General features: G+C 46.1%; 1 protein-coding gene across 5 annotated transcripts in view; it reads left to right on the plus strand.

The window, feature by feature from the left end:
- Window positions 1-958: 958 nt before the first annotated feature.
- Window positions 959-20,530, plus strand: part of OBSL1 (obscurin like cytoskeletal adaptor 1) — a 62,471-nt gene continuing 42,899 nt past the window's right edge. Inside the window, exons 1-10 of one of the 5 annotated variants that reach the window (XM_081883849.1) lie at window positions 959-1,319; window positions 3,103-4,171; window positions 9,579-9,848; window positions 9,928-10,188; window positions 12,207-12,512; window positions 13,643-13,924; window positions 15,485-15,763; window positions 16,469-16,741; window positions 18,864-19,136; window positions 20,133-20,405. In XM_081883849.1, the coding sequence (XP_081739975.1) occupies window positions 1,275-1,319; window positions 3,103-4,171; window positions 9,579-9,848; window positions 9,928-10,188; window positions 12,207-12,512; window positions 13,643-13,924; window positions 15,485-15,763; window positions 16,469-16,741; window positions 18,864-19,136; window positions 20,133-20,405 (3,331 nt within the window). In that variant the 5' untranslated portion in view covers window positions 959-1,274. Of the gene's footprint in view, window positions 1,320-3,102; window positions 4,172-6,325; window positions 6,526-9,578; window positions 9,849-9,927; window positions 10,189-12,206; window positions 12,513-13,642; window positions 13,925-15,484; window positions 15,764-16,468; window positions 16,742-18,863; window positions 19,137-20,132; window positions 20,406-20,530 lie in introns of those variants that run through there. The other 4 variants (XM_081883850.1, XM_081883852.1, XM_081883851.1 and 1 more) reach the window with 4 other exon arrangements.

Here is a 20,530-nt window from a genome sequence, read left to right on the forward strand (position 1 = left end):
TTTTAACCTCTCAGCTGAGAGCAGGCTGCCAGTTGTTCCCTCCTGGGAAAGAAGGAGGCCAATCTCTTGGGAAATGGGGAAAGTTGCAAATTATCCTGAAAATGATGCGTGCGTTTAAATGGCACCAGTATTGTTTGTTGATAATATTTGTAACATGGAAAGCAAATGAAGAATGCAGTTTATGGGGAGAAAAACAACTTAACAGCTCAGTACTTGCTGAAATGGTGGCAGCGAGAGAATATTGAGTTTTCCTGTGACCTTCTGCTTCTCTTTTGGCTGATGTTGCCATATCCTTTGTCACCTCCCCATTCCAGTCTTCAGTGATAAAATACTTTCCAGCGCTGTAGCCTGGTTTCTGATTTTACTTCCAAAGTAGTATCCAGCAGCAGAGACGGCTCCAGGTTAAAGGGGTCCCCAGTCGAAGTGTCCTCTTGTGCCCCCACCCGCTTTTTGCTGATAGGCTCCTTCAGGCTTACAGCCCTCTAAATTTCCATTTCCCACAATGCCCTGGAATGTCCAACATAGTGTCACTTTGGTGCATTGGGGAAATTAAGATGGAGGCTGGCAGACCCAGTTGCCTCATGTGGAGGACAGGTGTTGATGTTGGTGGGTCCTATAAGGGCTCTGGGGTCCCAGCAGCTGCCCTGGAGTACCAGGTGCTGATGCCAGACCTCCTGCCCAGTGTTTTAAGCCAGTCTTGCTGTGTGACAAGAACCAAAATTTCAGGCAGCCTGTGGGGGAAGGGGTTATCCTGAGGGGTGGCTTACCCTGCTTTGAGGCCATGGTGACCCTTTTCTCCCCGTCCCCTGAGGTGGGTTCTGCCTGAGGCAGCTCCAGGGCTGAGGGATGCCTTTGTGCTCCTCCCTGCTGGGCTCTATACTTAGCCAAGCCCCAGCCCCCGCTTATCAGCCCAGCCATGTCATCAGAGGGTATTTTTGGGGACAGCAGCTGCAGGCATTTGTAACGTCGAGTCGCTGCTCTCAGACGCCTGGTGAGCGGGGCAGAGGAGGAGGAGGCCAGGGACCCACAGTATGTGAGGGGCAGAGGGTAGGTGTGTGGGGAAGTGGTGCAGGATTGGCAGACCGGCAGCAGGGATGCCCAGTCTGGGGCGCCGTGGTACAGAAAGAGAGAGAAGAACGAAGGAGAGCAGCTGGCATGAGGATAGATGGATGGATGGGCAAGTGGAAATCGTCTGACTGGAGGAGGAGGAGCTGATCGATTGACAGAGTGGGGCAGTTGTAAAGTGGATGCACAAGGTGGCTTGAGGTTAGTGGATGCCGGAAGGAAGGCAGGCAGGTCCCCTCACAGCCCCTTACGAGGTAAGTGTCATGGTGGGGATAAAGGGGAAGGAGCTGGAGGGAGGCAAAGTTATGGTGGCGGCAGTGGTACTCTGGAGCTGCCGTGAGTGGTGATGGCTCCTCCAAGATCCTAGTTACTGAGGGATGAATCAGATAAGAAAGTATTGGGGCTGGCTTTGGGATACCAGCAGAAACCGCAGCACCAAGAGCCTGGCTAACCTGAAGCCTGGAGGTGGTGGTGGTGTGTGTGCATGCTGCACAAGGTGATGATAATAACCCAGAGCCTTGCTTTGAAGCAAACCCTTTCTCTCCATCCTGTCCCTGCCACTGACTCTAGTACACAGCACACAGACATTCTCTTCTCATCCCCCAGCTCCTTCTGTGCAAAGAGGATGTTCACAAAGAAAACCGGAGCCTTTTGAGTGAGAGCTGGAGGAAAAGAGAAGGCTCTCTGGAATGTTCTCCCTCCCTCCATGGGGTGTCAGCCTGTTATCAGTGAAACATTACACAGAACAGGATAGGGCAGGAATGCATATTGCAGGCCCTCTGGGGGCTGGCGTGGCGTTTGGGCACAGAAAGCAAGCTGTGAGGTGCCCAGTTCAAATCTTGCCTCAGACTCTATGCTCTTTCTGAGTGGTCCTTGAGAATCCACTATCCTCTTAGCCTCAGTTCCACCCCCTCCCCTCCCACACTGTGTGGGTGATAATACTGACCTACTTTATAGTTGGTGGATGGCAAAAACACTAGAGATATGTTGGATGAAGCAATAATCAGTCTCATTTAACATGATTATCCCCATCTTCATGGACTGGTGGCCTTGGAACTGTCTCATGGCCATCCTGGCTCAGAGTGGGGAATCCTGGGTCTTCCCTCCCATGACTTTTCCAACTCTATGATTCTATGATTCTATGACTTGTGTGTTTTGGGGGTCATGAAGGGGGGGCAGAATAGAGTTGCATGTATACATGATGCTTCTTTCCAGATTTCTATGAATACCCACAAAATGAAGGCGCAATGTAGCCCTGTCATTCATTCCCCTCTGATTGACACATATACATTATACGGTATGTGTGAGCTTGAGATGTCCAAAGAGAGAGCAGAATAAAAGTCTGATAGGACAGCACTTCATGGTGGGTGCAACTGCAGAAAGGAAAAAGGGTCACCTCTTCAGGAGGCGTAGAATTGCACACCGAGACCATGTGTCTGCCCCTGACCTTGGCCTGCTGCCAGCATGGAGCAGCTGCTGAGATTAGGGCAAGGGGAGAATTTGATGGACTCTGCCTGCCCAAAGAGCATTTGTTGATATCTTATTTTGTCCAGAGGACCTGCCCACAGGATCATAGGGGCCAGAAGGTAGTCCAGTACCCTGTCCTACTTACAGCAGAAACCTTCTGCTCATTAATTCCCTACAGGCTAACCTAAACCATACAGGCCTAGCACAGGGCACAAAAGGGCCAGCATCACTGAAGCAGGTTGGTACAAAATGGGATTATCTGGTGGGATTGGCCTGGAGGCACAACCAAAGGAAGCCAGTGGTGGTGAGAGTAGCATGGGTGGGTTGAATGCATCTGGCCTCCATCTGCCATGTGATAGCTTTGCTGGTTGCTGAAGATAGGTTGGATAGCAGTGTGATAAAAATATGGGTAGGATAAGTGATCGCATGGCCACTTGCCTGTATGCCAAACCGAGCTCTGATCCACTTAAACATCACCATAGGATTGAGTGAACTGAATCGCAGGGAAGGTCTCCTTCCCCGTCCTTCACCCCAGCTTCTCCAGCAATGGTTCTTTCTTGATCTCTGTAGGTCCCTGGCCTCAGCTGTATCCCGAGTGTGCCAACCATGGATGCCTTTGGGGGAGCTCCCCGATTTCTCACCTACCCCCGTACTTTTACAGTGCCGAGTGGCACCAATGCAGTCCTGAAATGGCAGGTAGCTGGCGAGCCACGTCCCAGCGTCGCCTGGGAGAAGGATGGCTCTGTGCTGGACCTGCCATCAGGGCGGATGTTGGTGGAGGCTGATGGGGATGCGTACAGCCTGCTGGTGTATCAGGCTGGTCCAGCGGACAGCGGGCGCTATGTGTGCAAAGCTAAGAACAGTGTGGGTGAAACCTACGCAGCTGCTACTCTCAAAGTGGAGGCAGCAGAGCTGAAACCCAAAGGAGAGCTTGACATTCAGCCTCCGGTCTTCCTGAACAGGCCGGTCTCTGCACGCGTGACCAGGGGAGAGGATGTGACCTTTGCCTGCAGGGTCTCGGGGGAGCTTGAGTGGGAAAAGGATGGGTGGAAACTGTCAGACATCTTTGAGAGCAGCCATTACAAAGTGGGCAGAGAGACTGGTGACTGGCACTCTCTGCACATCTATAACACCCGTCTCCCAGATGCTGGTGTTTATGTATGCCGGGCACAGAACAGTTTTGGAGAAACCATGGCTGCAGCTGTGCTCCTGGTGGATTCTGTAGCATGTGTTCCCCACAGTGACGCGTTTACACCCCAGAACAGCCATTTCAAGAAGCAGCTGGAGGCACAAGATGAAAAGTGGAGGGGGCATCATCCTGGGCAAAAGGTGTCGTCAGAATCCAGGCAGAACGGAGAAGTGCTTCCTAGCCCACCCACGCCAAAGGCCTTTACCGTCAATGAAGGGAAGCACGCCAAGTTTCGCTGCTATGTAACCGGGAAGCCCAAGCCAGAGATCGTCTGGCAGAAGGATGGGATGGTCCTGTCCCCCGGAAGGAGACACCTGCTCTACGAGGACAGGGAGGGCTACTTTATCCTCAAGGTGCTATACTGCACAGCTCGGGATTGTGGCCTCTATGTATGCACAGCCTGCAACACTGCTGGCCAGACACTCAGCGCTGTGAGCCTCCATGTCAAAGGTGCGTACACTGTGGGGAGGGGGGACCGAGGGGTGGGTATCTGAATCCAGGAGTCAGAACGAGAAGGGCGCTTGGCATGTGGGAGGGCAAAGCCTGAACAATTATGGGCGCCTCTAAGGGACAGAAGAAGGAGTTGATCTAGTTGAAAACAGGGGAGCCTGTTTTCAACAGGATTGAAGTATTAGAAATAGGACAACCCCTTGAGGTTGTAGAAAAGCAGAGACAGGGTGAAGTGGTGGGTGTTACAGCATAAATTCTGAGTTTTGAGTTAAAAGTAAACCCTTCCTCTTACACACCCTTCAACATTTCTCTGATGAAAATAGAGATGTCCTATTCTATTATTATTATTATTATTATTCCCCGCCTATCTGACTGGTTTGCCCCTATCACTCTGAGGAGCTTCCAACATATATAAAAGCATAAGAAAACATAAAACATTAAAAAAAAAACACCCTTCAACATTTCTCTGATGAAAATAGAGATGTCCTATTCTATTATTATTATTATTATTCCCCGCCTATCTGACTGGTTTGCCCCTGGCACTCTGAGGAGCTTCCAACATACATAAAAGCATAATAAAATATAAAACATTTTAAAAAAAACCCTTCCCTATACAGGGCTGCCTGTGTGGATTGCATATCTCCATACCCTCCTACATTTCTTTGATGAAAATAGGGGCATCCTAAAGAAAAGTGGGACATTCTGGGATCAAATTAGAAACTGGGACGGCTTCTGTAAATCTGGGAATGTCTCTGGAAAACAGGGACACTTCGAGGGCCTGGTCTTAGATTATGGAACCCATTATGCCTGCATGACCTCTGATCCACCCTTGCCCTAATGAGAATGATGAACCAAGCAGCCAATTGCTCCAGGCTGGGAGAGTACAGACAGCTTATTATGTAAAATAAGAACCGTGATGCAATAAAGAAGTACAAGCTCCAGAGTTGGCAGTTCACTTGCCAGAGGGGGGACAGGCCTGGAGCCAAACGGTCTCATGTGGAACTCCTATGGCCTTCTCTTTTGGGCCTGAGAGACAGTAGCAAACTCAAAGGCCACTGTAAGCGAGGTGGGTACTGCTCCCTGCTTGTTGTCTGCTTTTATGCTGAGGTGTCTGGGTGACCCTTCTGGCACATTCCTGGAAGCCTTGCCAGGAATGGGGAGTGTATGCCACTCGCCACTGACAGTGCCTATGAAGTGCTGAGTAGTTTGGGTAGTAGCCAGAGAGACCAGGTCAAATGCCAAGTGCAGGGCTGAACATGAAATATTTCCCATCCGGAAGGAGGAGACATGGCATGTGAGATAGCGGTCCTAGAACATAACTTGGCAGGATATTCTTCCATCTTGCAAGAAGAACTATAGGCCTTTTTTACACATACAATGAATGTGTGCAGAAATTACTCAAGTAATCAAGAGGTGTGTGTAGGTGGGGCAGGGGTGTAGGATAATATCTGCAGCTTTTGTGCCTGCTCACTTGAACTGTAGCCTTTTTAGCAACAACTGCACATTGACAAATCTTCGGAGTTATGTGCCTACAAGCTATAAGCCCATGGGATTTCTCTCCAGAATTACTGATCAACACATAGAAGTTGAGTGTGTGTGAAGGCAATGGGCACAATCCCCTCTTTTACCCATGGATTCTACTCAATTTTTTGAGTGAAGGAGGCTCTTGGTGGCTCAGAGAACTGAAGGAGATTTTGTTTGCTGGCTAGCAGGTTAGTGAGGCCTAGTTACACAATGGCAGATGAGGTGGAAATACTCCTGGATTGTGGGTGGGGATTGCGGGACTGAGTCCTCCTCTATTGCACATACAACCCAAGATGTCAAGCTGAAAAATTAATGTCCAGCTTGCTCCTAAATCCATTTAAAAAATAAAAATGGATGAGCATTCGGTGCCAGATTACCAAGTAGGCACTGGCCTATGGGCCCTATGCCTTTTAGGGGCCCCGTGAAAACAGATCAAAATAATATTGATTGGATTTTGAAAGGAAATTACAAAAACATATTAGGACACAATTTGTGGGGCCCCCACCCCCACCCCCCGTTCAACTGCCTAGGCCCTAGAGGCCTCCACAGGGTTTAATCCAGTGCGGTGAGCATTTAGTCATCTGATCTTCCACCTGTGGTTTGAAGTGGTTTTTACTGTTTTGCCCTGCTGTTGAACTAGACCTCTGCCTCTGAAGGGATGTTGATGGGAAAGGTCTGCTAGTGCCAGGGTCAATAACAGCCCGCTCTTTGTCAGACCTGGAAATTGGGCTGTGTTTGGCCTTGGGCTGCCCACAGTTCATGGTGCTGCCGCAGCAGAAGTAAGAATTCCTTGTAGAAGCTGCTGGCCACCCCTGGACCTTTGTGGACTGGTATGAGACAATTCATACTACAGTAATGCATGTCATATTGGCTATAATGAGGGCAAAATGTGACAAGGGGGAGAAAGGGGGTGTGCTTAAAAAAAAGTTTTTCGAAGTGTGACAGTACTTATGGATGGGCCCATTCTTTGATGGCTTGAAGCCCTTAATTTTGAAGAGGGTTCCAAGGAGATCAAGGGAGATGATGATAAAGGCTTTGCTGAGTTGTGCACTTTTGTTTAGCCTGGAGAGCAGAATCTGGGAGGTGGATGCATGATAACAGGCTTCAGTTATACGTCAAAGGCTGTCCTTAATAAGAACTGAACCAACTGTTCTCTGAACCTACTGAGGGTCAGGCAAGATGAGAAATGGGCTTTACAAGGCGGAGGGTGGGAGTAGGGGTGAGAGATTGAATACCAGAAAGGTTTTTCTGTCCATAAGAATAGCCACTCAATGGAACATGTTACCCAGAGAGTTTGAAGTGCCTGCATTCGTGTAGTTGTTTTTTTGTTTTTAAATAGTTGAAACATCTGTCAGGACGGGAGCCTGAGTGGATAAAGGATGGAAAGAAAAAATCCCCTCAGAAGAAGCAGAGAAAGAGAGATGGCTAGTTATACAGAGGAACTGAGTGGGCCAACTGTGGCCCATTAATAATAAATTGAATAAGTTTTTGTGGCATTCTGGTAAACAGAAGGGAAACAGAATACAGATTGTTTAAAGCCTAGATTAAGCAAATAGTAGATGAGGCAGTACAACTGTTCCCTGACTGTACCCCTTCAGATTGAATTAAATGTTTATTTTATCATCATCATCCTTATTATTATTTTAAATTGCATACTGCTATTTAAAAAAAATCAAAGCAGTTTACAGCAATAAAACCATATATAAAACCATAAAGACTATATAAAGCATTCTTTGCTCATAGAAAATGGGACATGATAGAAAAGTGTTACAGCCTGGCATTTCCCCTGAAATACTAGCTTTCTTCGGGTGTGGGAGAGGTGGGGGTTTGCCTGACTGAAGTGGCCAGTCAGGATTAGTTTTACCACCTCACTGCTTCTAGGGGGAATTCCCTTTAAAACATGACACACATTTTAAATGATTATTTGTTGTTATCAGTCTTAATGTCTTCTCATCCAGGGCTTAATCTTTGCTAGGCCTCATCTATTCTCAGTTCTGAGATCTTTGGATGAAGGGCGATATACAAATTTAATAAATAATAAGAATAAGAATATAGGGTGCTGCCTTATACAGAGAGAGGCCATTAGTTCAGAACAGTCGGCCCTAACTAGAACCAGTTTCCCAGGATTTTAAACAGGGGCAGGGCTTTTTTTTCAGCTGGAACTTGCCGGAACTCAGTTCCAACACCTCCCAGATGGGGCCTTTGCCATTATAAGAGAACAAGAGAGGCGTTCATGGTGAGTTCTGGCACCTTTTTTATTTAAAAAAAGAGCACTGGACAGGGGTATCTTCATGGAGATTCCGGATGATTGAGTCAGAGCCCTTCTGGATGCAAGGCACATACTTTCCCACTGAGCTATGAGCAGGGGTGGACTTTGGTAATATGGTGCCCTGAGCAAGGACAAATTTTGGCACCCCCTCCCAAATAATTCATCTTTTCACAATAATTCATTTTGCAACAGTTACTTTTAAAATAGATATTCTCAATATTATTATTATTACTATTATTATTATTATTATTATTATTACTATTATAATAATTTTGCGCCTCCTCAGCTTGTTGCCCTGTGCAAGGGAACCACCCACACCGCCGTAAATCCAGTGCTGCTATAAGATGAAACTTCTTACCAGTTGGGTGCAAAGTATATTAATCTTATCACTGAGTAACCTTATAGAAACCCCATGCATTGGAGATTAAGGGGAAGGACTTCCAGACAAAAGGATATTATTTCCAGACTGACTTGAGCCTGGCGTCTTTTTGTCCTGAAATTAATCACTGAGCTCAGCTGTGCCATCAAAGCAACCCCTGCCTGTTCTTCCCAGAGCAATTTGCCCTTGCTGTTTCCCACATTTCCATCTCTGTGTTGCATTCCCTTGGGCTGCTGTGTGGGTGGCAGGTGTCCCTTTGCACTGGGACCCGGATAGCTGACAGCAAAGAGGTTCAGTGTGATAGATACCACATGCCACCCACTTAGCACTCTGCCACTTCTCAGAATAACCCTTGGTAGGAGAACCTGGCTGCCCTCCCCCCAATTCTACATTCCAATTCTGCTTCCCAATTCTGCAGGCAAAGGAAGGGCAGGTACTAGCTGAATATTCCTCAGTACCTTTCCTCAGGGCCCCACAGCAGCTTTACAAACAATTGAGTTAAACCTTTCATGTTTATCTAGTCCCTTTTTCAGTTTGATGGCAAAACATTCCAGAAAGAATGTGGGCAGGAGATAACCATTAGTGCTTGTTAAAACAATTATGTTTAAACCCTCACATTCATATTCCCTTTCAAGGTTTGATGACAAAATATTCTAGAAAGAGCATAGGCCGGGGAGATTACTATCATGTTTGTTAAAACTGCCTTGCGCATTTGTAAATGTTGAGATTCAGTATTCATTAACGCCTCTGTTCATCTTACTGATTATTCCATGTGGCAAAGCCCCAAAGAGATTAACTAGTTACGGACACTTTCTCATGATGGATGGGGGGGGGGGGGTCAGTGGATATCACAACACCAAGAAAATGTGACGTGGTGCTCAGCTCTTTGGTCTTCCCAAGCTCTAGAAAGAAGAACCAGATAGGGGTTTCTGGGCTGCAAATGTGCTTGATGGTTGAAGTAGGAGCCCAGCCAAATGGAGATGAGAAAATATCAGTTGTGTTGGTTGTGAAACAAAACACAAGGAAGCCAGAGGGCTGAGGCAGGAGGGCTGTGGCAACAACAAAGGAATGGACCTTTGTCAGGGAGAAGCTTGCTATTTTCTGGATCCCAGCACCCTGACTCTTTTCCTCAGCTCTGGGACCCTGAAAATTTCAGTTTTCTCTGTGGAGATGGTCCTTTTCTTATGTTCAGGTTTCCACATACATTCAGGTCCGTCTTTATCTCTTTCTCACAGAACCCCGACTGCGGTTCCAGGCACCGTTGGTGGATGTGGAAGTGCTGGAGCGCCAGGATGCAGTCTTAGAGTGCCAAGTGCCTCTGGAGACCATCCCTACAGCGTGGTATCTTGAAGACAAGCGCCTGCAGCCCAGCCCCAAGTACCTGATGGAGGAACAGGGCCTGTTGCGGCGGCTGACAGTGCGGGATGCCCGGGCTGACGACGATGGCATTTATCTGTGTGAGATGGAGGGCAAGGGCCGCAGCGTTGGGGAGCTGTCAGTGCAAGGTGAGGAGAGTTTTGGAGTCATGTGTGGCTATGATAGAGGCTCTTCTTCCTGTGCTAACTGTCCAAACTCTTTCTTCAGGTCTGATTGTGAAGCGGTTGCCACGGAAGCTGGATGTGATGGAAGGGGAGAATGCCGCCTTCTACGTGGAGACGCGGGAACCTGTGGAGGCACCGAGTTGGGGCCGTAATGGTCAGGAACTGGTAGAGGCACCCCATACCCTGATCAGAAGCTTTGGCAAAACCCATCTTCTGGTCCTGGTGCACGTAACACGGCACGATGCTGGGGTCATCACTTTCACGGCGGGCGAGTCGCAGACCTCCGCACAGCTCCGTGTCAAATGTGAGTGGAGAGGAGAGATGGGGCTAGTTGCAGCAGGAGAAGGAGCATTCAGCTAGCCACAAAACCCATTACATTTGGCCGTTGACACAAACTCCAATCGTTAGTTTCCTCACTAAAGGAAAAGTTTATTATTTCCTGTCTTTCATCCTGGACTGGATTGGAATTGATGTCCCACAGAAAAGAGGTTTTACATATCCCACTCTAGAGTCAAACCTCAGGTTCTGGTTTTGTGCTGCCTTTTATCCATTCTCCTATGAGAGCCCTTCAAAGGTCACACTCTGCCTTTCAGAGGGTGTCACCAGACTGTCAATATTTTGCAGGAGGGATGCAAGCACATATCGTGAAATTTAGGTTTGTGCAATTAAAGTAGGTTAAAGTGCTATGTCACCAGAGTGCAACGAACCCGCTTTTTTAAGAAATGTACTTTTTGTGTCAGGAAAGTGGCAGTAAATTGCATTGAAGCAGGTGGCATGAATGAATGATTAATGGAAAGTTGTGTAGTAAACACTCTGCAAGCAAATCAGGATGAATAGGAGGATCAATGATCATTGTTGTATAACCACCCTGCCAACATTTTAGAATGAATGTTAAATAAAGACCAGATATGATCTAACCTCCATGTAAGCTTTGTGCAAGCAAATCAGGATGAATGCTCAATAAATAAGTTGTCTAGAGGAGCCCTGAGCATCTCTATGCCAGAATGAGGATCAAATTGCTGTAGAATCACAAGAGAAAGAAATTGCAGCTAAGCTACAAACTAGCTACTTGTGAGACTTTACAGCTGAAATCTATGAATAACCCTTGATAAAGAGTTATTGTACTTGAAACGTCTCAGGAACAAAATTAATCATACATAGAAGGCTTTGCTGACAGCAGCTGCTTTTGTCTTCTGTTTTTCCTGCTGTCCAACAATCTAAGCTGCTCCCTGCTCCCTGACGTATGCCCCAATTGTGTGTTTTTTTGCCTTGATGGTTTGTTTTGCTAACAGTTTCAGAGGTTGCAATTGATCATGCAAAAGTAGTTGGAATGGGCAAGGGCTGCTTAATATTTTATCTAGGTGTTTGTTCCTCTCCCATTCCCTCAAGCTTCATTCCCATGCTCTGGAATGGGGGAGGGAGGACAAGGGTTAAATAAGCCACCCTATCTCTCTTCCACTCTTGATTGCAGCCTCAGAACTGCTTTTCTGTTTAAAACAGAAAAAACTAACAAAATCATACTTTGTGGAAAGGACACACAGCTTTGTTTAATGTATATTTTGGCCCTAGGTCTATCAAGCAGATAGGCAGATTGAGGATTTTTTTCCCTCCCAAGACACCACTTTTTGGGTTTTAAGAGTGTAAACTGAATTTGTGTAAACGTACATGCTGTTGGCAACATCACATTGAAGTGTCTATTCTGCCATGTGCACGTGTGATGAAGAGCTGTAGAAGACTATTGCTATTTGATGCACACACATTGCCACGAACCAGTTATGGCCTAGATAGGGGCTAGAACTGAAACTCAATCCTAACAAGATGGAGGTTAAATAATTTGTCTAAGAGGCTTCATGGTATTCAGTTTGTACTGAATGGGCTTGTGACCCCTCTAAACTTAAGGATCAAGTTTGTAGTTTTGGCGAACTCACAAGCTTTGTTACTGGAGAACCATGTACCCTTCTCCTCTCCCTTCCCCTCTTCTTCGTCCAGGCCCTCCCTAACTCTGTTCTAGGGGTTCCCCCAATAACCTGGAGCAGATTCGGGGAGAGTGCAGGAGGAAGAGGGGGTCCTATTGCACTAACAGGATGCGCTGGTTGTATAATGTCATCTGACAGGAGTGCCTTGCATCATTTTAAGCTTGTGCACTAACTGTGGCCTCAGATAGATAGATAGATAGATAGATAGATAGATAGATAGATAGATAGATAGACAGACAGACAGACAGACAGACAGACAGACAGACAGATGCTGATCAGTTATTCTCTGGATTATGCCCCAGGTTAATAAGATGGAAAATTGATAGAATTGAATTATTTTCTCTAGGTGCCAAGAGGATCCCACCAAGTGCACCTGTGGCAGCAAGGATGTGCATGTCACGCAACAATGCTGCCCTCCTAACTTGGTGCCCACCACCTGATGTTCACCGCAGCCCACCAAATAGTTACATTCTTGAGAGGCAGGCAGTAGGAGAAGCTGAGTGGGTGCCTTGCCTCACCACTGATGTTGCCAGCATGGTTGAAGTTCCAGGCGATGGTGTGCCTCAGGAGGCTGACTACCGTTTCCGTGTGTGTTCTGCCAATCAGTATGGAAGTAGTGGCCATGTGGAATTCCCAGGCACTGTGCACCTTGGTAAGCCTCTCTGCCCCCTAATAGTGACTGGGCACTGTCCCTTACTCAAGCATGGGCATTGCAAGGATCTATGACCTTTTATTGAACCACTGGGCACTCTCTTCTTCCACTGTCCTTTGCCATTGGCCTCTCCAGCTGTGGAAACACTATAAGTGTTTCCTGGGCCATGATGATCCACCTGCCTGCTAGACTACCCTTACCATTTAAAGGGAAGGAGCACTACTCTGTCCAGCTACCTTCTGATTATATTTGCTCAGCAGGGCACCTAAATTAGCTAGGCTATTTCTTACTAACTAGCCAGTATCTTTAGTCAAAAAAAAAAAGAAAAATTCCTTCCAGGAGCATCTTAGAGACCAACTAAGTTTGTTATTGGTATGAGCTTCCTGCAGTCAGCTTTGGAAGCGTGTGGTTTTCTTTTTCTTTCTTTTTTTGGGGGGTGGGTGGGAATGCTCATTTCCTTTTTTTTTTGGTCTTGTCTGGGACCTCCCTATTCCTTTTTATTTTAAAGCTCAGTGTATGTGCTGTGATTACTATCTCCACCTTAGGCAATTCACAATATACTGTGTGGCGATCTTGTGACAGTATCTCCTTCAAACCAGGCCTGCTTCCAGCATGTGGCATATCCATGGAAGTAGATGCCTTTTGTCTGGTACTGGTGCCTCTGTAAACAAAATGGCTAGGTTGTGCTCAGGCGAGGAGCAAACTGCAGTAGTGGAATCTGGCAATACAAGCCACCCACTGAAGCATCACCACAGATGTGACAAACCATCCACCGTGAGAAATGCGCTAACAAGCTTTCACAATAATGGATTGTTTTCACTTATTGGATTTTTCACAGTGTGCAGAAATCTAAATTAAATATATAAAAAATACAAGCTATCATTTTGATGATGGTGACGTCATATGGGTGCTTCCCCCCCAAAAAAAACCCACCTTCAGATGTGAGCAGCACCAATTCCACAATAACTGTCCATCTGGAAGTACCCTCAGACAGTTGAATGCCTCCCAATCATTTTCTTCCACAATCTGAACTCCTTCCTTCCCATTTGTGTGTGTCAGTTGAGTGTGTGTATACATGCATGCGCCACCCATTTTGAGCTGACTTCCTTCATCTCTGTCTGCCTTTGTAGTGCCTAGGGCTCGTATACAAAAAGGACTGCAAGATGTGAAGGTTCATGCTGGAGAGGATGCTACTTTTTCAGTGCAGCTTTCAGCCTCTCAGAGCGGTTGCTGGTTCTTCAATGGGAAAAGGCTGGAAGAGGAGGAGGGGGAAGAAGGCCAGCAGTACCAAATCACACACAGCGGGTTGGACCATGCTTTGCGGATTAAAGGAGTGCAGCTAGCAGCCAATGGGTCTGAGGTGCAATTTGAGGCTAATGGTGTGAAGGAATGCGCTGCATTATGTGTACAAGGTGAGGCTTTGGTTGGATCTAGGTAGCGGGCCAGGAATCAGTCGACTGTACCTAAAATGATTACATGCAAGCAACCATCCCATGAAAAGAGCAGTGCTTTGCCCATAACATACAACAGTGTTCAACCTTGGATCCCCAGATGTTGTTGGACTTTATCCCTGACCCTTGGGGAGGCCTGCTTTGGATTATAGTCCAACAACATCTACAGACCCACGCAGAAGAACAGAGGTTGGGCCTATGGATTGTTCTGCTGTGAGAATAATAGTTTAGATGGAATTTAGATGGAAATAACGGCATGGAGGTTAAGGTTTAAAAACCTCTTCCGTAGGTGTTGCTGTTCCAGTCAAAACTAGAGCCCCATTTGCAATTATTTTCAAGTAAAACAAAAAAATATAGCAGGAGATCTGATCATGAATTTCCTGTGCCATATGTGGTCTAGCCCTCCAAGCTGCCAGCTGTTATTCAGCTTGGATTCCTTGCAGCTGGAATCTTTATAGCTGTAAATGACAACAACTGGCTTCAAGGCATTTGCATCAGATCCCTTTGAAACTCCCCTCTGACAGTTTACTTTGAATTGCATTTGTTTATTTTGAGTTTCTGTGATTTGCACTAGTCTTTGCACAAACTAAAGCCAAATTGGCACAATCCAGTTCTGCCGAAACTAGTAGATAAGATGTCCTCCTGCACATGATACATTTCAGCCAATCTGAAATCTCAGTCATAACTTATGTTGTCTTATGTATTTATTTAATTTCCAAGATCTCTGTGCCCTCCAAGGCATCTCCCCTATATGATTTAAAACATATAGCACAGCTAAAATACATAAATGCATGCATAAATACAACTGAACATAAAATACATCTGTTGCAATTGCATCACAAGTAAAACAGCAATCCAAAAAACAAAACAAAAAAATCAGATAAACAGGGGTAGTGACAATTTCAGCAATTAAAATAAATGGGAAGCTTGTCTTCTTGTTTGCCTTGTCTGTACATTTTAATTTTTATTGCCATTTAAAAATGTTTTTTCTATACTATAAAGGCTACAGTTCATTGTGCATAAATAGATATAAACATACCTGCTGTTGTATAATATGTGTATGAGGCGTGACATGATTAAAGGATCTTTCCATTGCATTTCAGTTATTTACAAGGATTACCCAAGGAAGGCTTTTAATCTGAATCACTGTTACTAAAGCAGGAACTGTCACAATATTCTTCTGAGTAAAGGAGATTATGAACAGTTGGATTAAGCCTATGGATCCATTGCCTTGGCACCAACTGTGTTGAAAGATGGAACAAATCAACACAAGCCTCGTATCTGTCACTCAGAGTTGTGTTTAAATACAGATATCCTGATGATTCTTCCATCCCAGCAATTTCTTGTGGTTATCACCACAACTTATTACCACAAGGTAGTCACTACTGTGCTTTTCACATGTGACACTGGACAGAGGTTTTCTCTCACAGGTGTACCTGGTGTTTTCAAGTGGCATCACCTGTTCTGTCTGTGAAGTTAATGTTTCATTTTGCATAGGTTTCACACGCTGTGTCTCCCCAGCCCCACAGGTACATATCACCCCAGTGCCTGAGGCCAGGCGACTCCGAACACTCACAGCTGGCATGCCTCTACTCCTGGAGTGTGAAGTCTCTATACCTGACACCCCCATCAACTGGTTTAAAGAAGGGAATCCTGTGGCTTTGGATGATAGTCGCGTTGGTGTCCAAACCGAAGGCCGTATCCACAGGTTGTTGATTTCCTCTGTCTGCTCTTTGGACTCTGGGACATATACATGCGATGCAGGCGATGATGCTATCAGCTTCACTGTGACCGTGGATGGTGAGTGGAGGAAAAAGAAGTTGGCCTAGTTTTGAGAATCAGCTAGTGTAAGTTCTACTTGGGTCACTAATGGAGCCATTGCTGTGGGCAAAAGGGTGTCATTGAGGTCTTTCCCTGACACCTGTGAACCCTCTGAGGCCACCCAAACACTGTCATCTTGGCCATGGTGGGTTAGGATAGTTAACTATTCCTTCCTTGAAAAGCAAGTTACATAGAAATGAAGGAGGAAATTGGAAGACTGATACTCTTTCCCACTTCCTCTTTCAACTCTATGTTCTTATCAAGGCTCAGATTAATTGTACGGGGTCAGACGTTTACCAAGATCCCTTTGAAAACATAACTGTGTGTGCGCGCACCTTCTCTCTTTCTGTCTCAGGGCAAGGAGGAGGAATAGTCCAGGGGAGAGGAGGGAGAAGAGACCAGAATGGGTGGCAACCACAACATTTGCTCAACAACCCGAATGTTCCTATGGGCCTAAAAAAAGTTATGCAACCCTTGCTAGCATAAGGTCTTAGAATAAGGTCTAACCTATTAAATTAAAGGGGTCCCTTAAAATAAGGGGCACCTGTGAGATTTCTGCCATCCGGTCCCAGCAGGAGTTTGTCCTGCAGCCCAGTCTTTTCCACCCCCAACTCAAAAAATGCGCTCCATCCCCTGAATATTCTCCACCTTTTCTGCCATTATAGTAACTCTTTGCTGTTGCAGAACCTCCTGTGAGGGTTGTTCGCTCCAATGCTGAGGAGGCCCATACCTACCAAGTCACAGAGCGTGTGGTGCTAACCTGTGAGCTGTCCCACCCCGATGCTCTCGTGCACTGGTACAAGGATGGGAAGGCAGTGAAAGAAAGCGACAGCTTCTTACTGGAGAGTGAGGGCCCACACCACCACCTGGTCATTCCTGCAGCACAGGTGAAGGATGCAGGGGAATTTGTGTGTGACACAGGTGGAGATTCTGTGCTTTTCAACGTCACTGTTACAGGTCAGTAATTTCCCCCAAATGAAGGGCCACCACAATCTGAACATGCTCTTCCTGCTCAGTCCTTGATAGCTTGGTACAGAGAATCAGATAGATAACAACCTTTTTTCTGGCTAAGATAAGGGGACAAATGACAAGTAGACTTGTGGCACTTAAAAACAATACAGGAATATATATCTGCATTCATAGGGAAAGGCCTGCTTCATCCAATGCATGGACAATGAAGATGGTGGATATCCGTTTTTAATTCTGATTCTGATGAAATAGGCTCTTGTCTATCAAATCTCATGACAAAATTAAGTAGCTTGTCTTTAAGGTGCCACATGTTTCAGTTTGGGGTAGGGTTTTAATTTTTTTTCTACAGCCGACTACATAGCTCCTTTTTCTGAGGAGTAGGAGCATTCTGCTCAGCCATCTGGACTCTGGCACCTAAGTTGCAGAAGATTTTACAACAGTGATGTAGCAGACCAGGAACAATAGCGCACAGAGGTGTGTCTGGCACTTTCATCATGTAGTTTTCATTGTATGCTGAAGATGCACCTCATTGTCCTGGCCTGAGAGAGAGATATTTTCAGGAGACACACCCTATTATTGTGACTGTTGTTTTTTTAAAGCCATTTTTAATTCTGTGTTTTAAAATAGCTTTCTAATTTACCCTACAACCTTATAGTGAAAGGAGGGTAAGAAATATTAATATTAATAACAATGTGATCTCTTGGGGCACTATTTGTCAGTCCTTCTCATGTCAAATAAATGAGGCCTCTCACCAAGAGAAACTCACTAAATAAGTTAAGCCAAGGAAGATGTAGGCTACATTAGTGTGCATGACTAAGGCTGAAAGTGGATCTTTTATTTTGAAAAAAACCTTGAAGTTCCTTTAACCAAAAAGTTACAAAATAGTGAGCAAGCTTTTGAGTCCACAAGAAGTCTTAATCAGGCTGAATGTTAAGCAAAGCAGATGGCGTGTGCTATATGAGGGGGGAAATACATTTTTTAAATGTATAGTCTAAGAAGGGGCATAGCTGTGGGGTTATCATGAAGAGCACTCACACTCTTGAATGAGCCACTCCATCACTGTTCTATAAACCTGAAATGCTGACCTTTTCTGAAATTGTCTACTGGTGCTTCATTGTTCCAAACACACAATTAGATTTTCAGAGGGTATTTCAAACACACCCCTCCCCTTTTGTTGTTTCTCAGCTAAGTTGCTGGTGTCACCATTCCAGAAAAAGAAAAGAAACCTGTTCAACAGCATTGTTGGCCCTAAAGCTTAGGAATGAAGCTTGAGTGAAGTAGCTGCTGTGAATGACCTAAAGCAGAGGATTTCAACCTATTTGAGTCCATGACTCCCTTTACCAACCACATTCTTTCTGCGGCACCCCTGTGGGGCTCAGGAGCCCAGTTATGTCACCCTGTTTGCCTGCAGAGTTGGCAGCTTCTCACACTTTTTCAAACACCCTCCCTTGTTGAGAGAGGGAGACTTGCCCAATGGCTGGGCAGTTTGAGTTTCATGGCAAAGTCAGAATCTGTATGTGGGCCATTCTGTGTCCAAGCCCTACATGTTAATGGCATTTATAATTTCTAAATTACTTTAACTGTTAGCTAAGTGAGCAAATTCCCATTCCATGGCAACCCTGCAAGATTGGTCACTGTTATCTCTGTTGTGTGTAGATGGGAGAACTGAAGTTGACAAACAGTGGCTTGCTCAAGGCCAAACAAAGAGTCTGTGGCAAATGTGACGTTTGAAATCCAAGTCTTCCAAATACAAATTCACCTTTCTGTCTTCTAAACCAGCAGGCCTCTTAGTAAAGGGAGATATGATGGCACGAGGTTCTGTCGCTGAAAACAGGCCTTCTTGTGCACCCTTCCTTTCCTCCAAGGTGATATGCATAGTTCTCCGCACTTTATCCTCACAGCAACCTTGCAAGGCAGGTGAGACGGAGAGGCAGTGATGGCTCTCCCACGTCCCAGTGTAACACTTTGACAACTGCACCATCTCCCTAACACTGGTTCTTGTTTCCATAAAGCTCACAGTTTTTTGAGTTCGTTTCCAATTCTAGAGTGGGGATGCAACAGGCTCTGGGGCAGTAATAGGCTTTTCATGGTGCAGTTCTCCCTCCCCCAGACCCTCCTGTAAGGATCCTGCACTCCAACGCTGAGGAGACCCATGCCTACCGAAACTCTGAACGTGTGGTGCTGGCCTGCCAGCTGTCCCGCCCTGATGCTCCCGTGCGCTGGTACAAGGATGGGGAAGAGGTGGAAGAAAGTGAGCGCCTTCTGCTGGAGAGTGAGGGCTCACACCGCCGCCTTGTCATTGCCTCTGCACAAATCCATGATACAGGGGAGTTTGTATGTGATGCAGGTGGTGACTCTGCCTTTTTCAGCATCACAATCACAGGTGAGAGCTGTCCCCTGTCCTTCCCCACTTTTTATATATGTACATTATTTATATCTTGCCTTCTTGACAGCCAAGGGGTACTTGCTCAGGGAGGGAGAAGTGGTTACCATTTGAGGGAGACCCTGTCTCCCCCAGCACTGCTCCTTCAAGGTGTCCTGTGCAGCTCCTTTCCACCTCTGACATAGGAGGGCAAAAGGAGCCCCTCAGAAAGACTTGCAACATCCTGCGCAATCCTCCCCATGCCTTGTACCTCTGACATTGTGGGTGGAAAGGAGGGTTGCAGGAGGATTGCAGAGGGCCTTGCAAGCCTCCCCATGCTTCCCCTTTGTACCTCTGACATCAGTATACCTGAAGGAGCATCTCTACCCCCATCATTCAGTCCGGACACTGAGGTTCATCTCCGAAGATCTTCTGGCAGTTCCCTCACTGCCTGAAGTGAGGTTACAGGGAACCAGGCAGAGGGCCTTCTCGGTAGTGGCACCCACCCTGTGGAACGCCCTCCCATCAGATGTCAAGGAAATAAAAAACTATCTGACTTTTAGAAGACATCTGAAGGAAACCCTGTATTGGGAAGTTTTAATATTTGATGTTTTATTACATTTGTATATTTTGCTGGAAGCCACCCAAAATGGCTGGGGAAACCCATCCAGATGGACGGTGTATTATTACTATTACTATTACTATCGCTATCGCTATCGCTGTTGCTATTATTATTAGAGATTCTCATAGGAGCTTGCCTATCTGGCTGGTAGCTGCTCTTTAGAGTTTAGTGCTGGGTTCTTCTCCAGCTCTGCTTGGCACTTTCTGCATGCAAAGCATGTGCTTTACCGCAGAGCTAAGGCCCTTCCCTAGAATCATAGAATCACAGAATTGTAGAGTTGGAAGGGACCCCTGGGATCATCTAGTCCATCCCCCAGCAATGCTGGAATCTCAACTAAAGCATCCAGCCACTGCATATAAACCTCCAAGGAAGGTGACAATTCTTTTTTGTCACAGAGCCACCTGTGCACGTTGTGTGCTCCAACGCGGAAGAAGATCATACCTATCAGATCTTGGAATGTGTGACGTTGTCCTGTGAGTTGTCCCGTCCTGATGCCCCTGTGCGCTGGTACAAAGATGGGGAAGAGGTGGAAGAGAGTGAGGGACTTCGGCTAGAGAGTGAGGGATCCCATCACCGGCTGGTCATTGTCTCAGCTTGCGTACAGGACACAGGAGAGTTTGTGTGTGATGCAGGTGGCGACTCTGTTTTCTTCAATATTACTGTTACAGGTCAGTGTTAGATTTGTTGTTTTTCCCCAGACATGCATTTTAAGGCCAATAATGGTCCTCAATCTTTAGGCTAGAAAGCCTTTCACTTCTAAAACTCAAGACAATGTAGTCTTTTTGTAACGTTT

The sequence above is a fragment of the Podarcis melisellensis genome (genome assembly GCF_964234715.1).
Source record: "Podarcis melisellensis genome assembly, chromosome: 1".
Taxonomy (NCBI): domain Eukaryota; kingdom Metazoa; phylum Chordata; class Lepidosauria; order Squamata; family Lacertidae; genus Podarcis; species Podarcis melisellensis.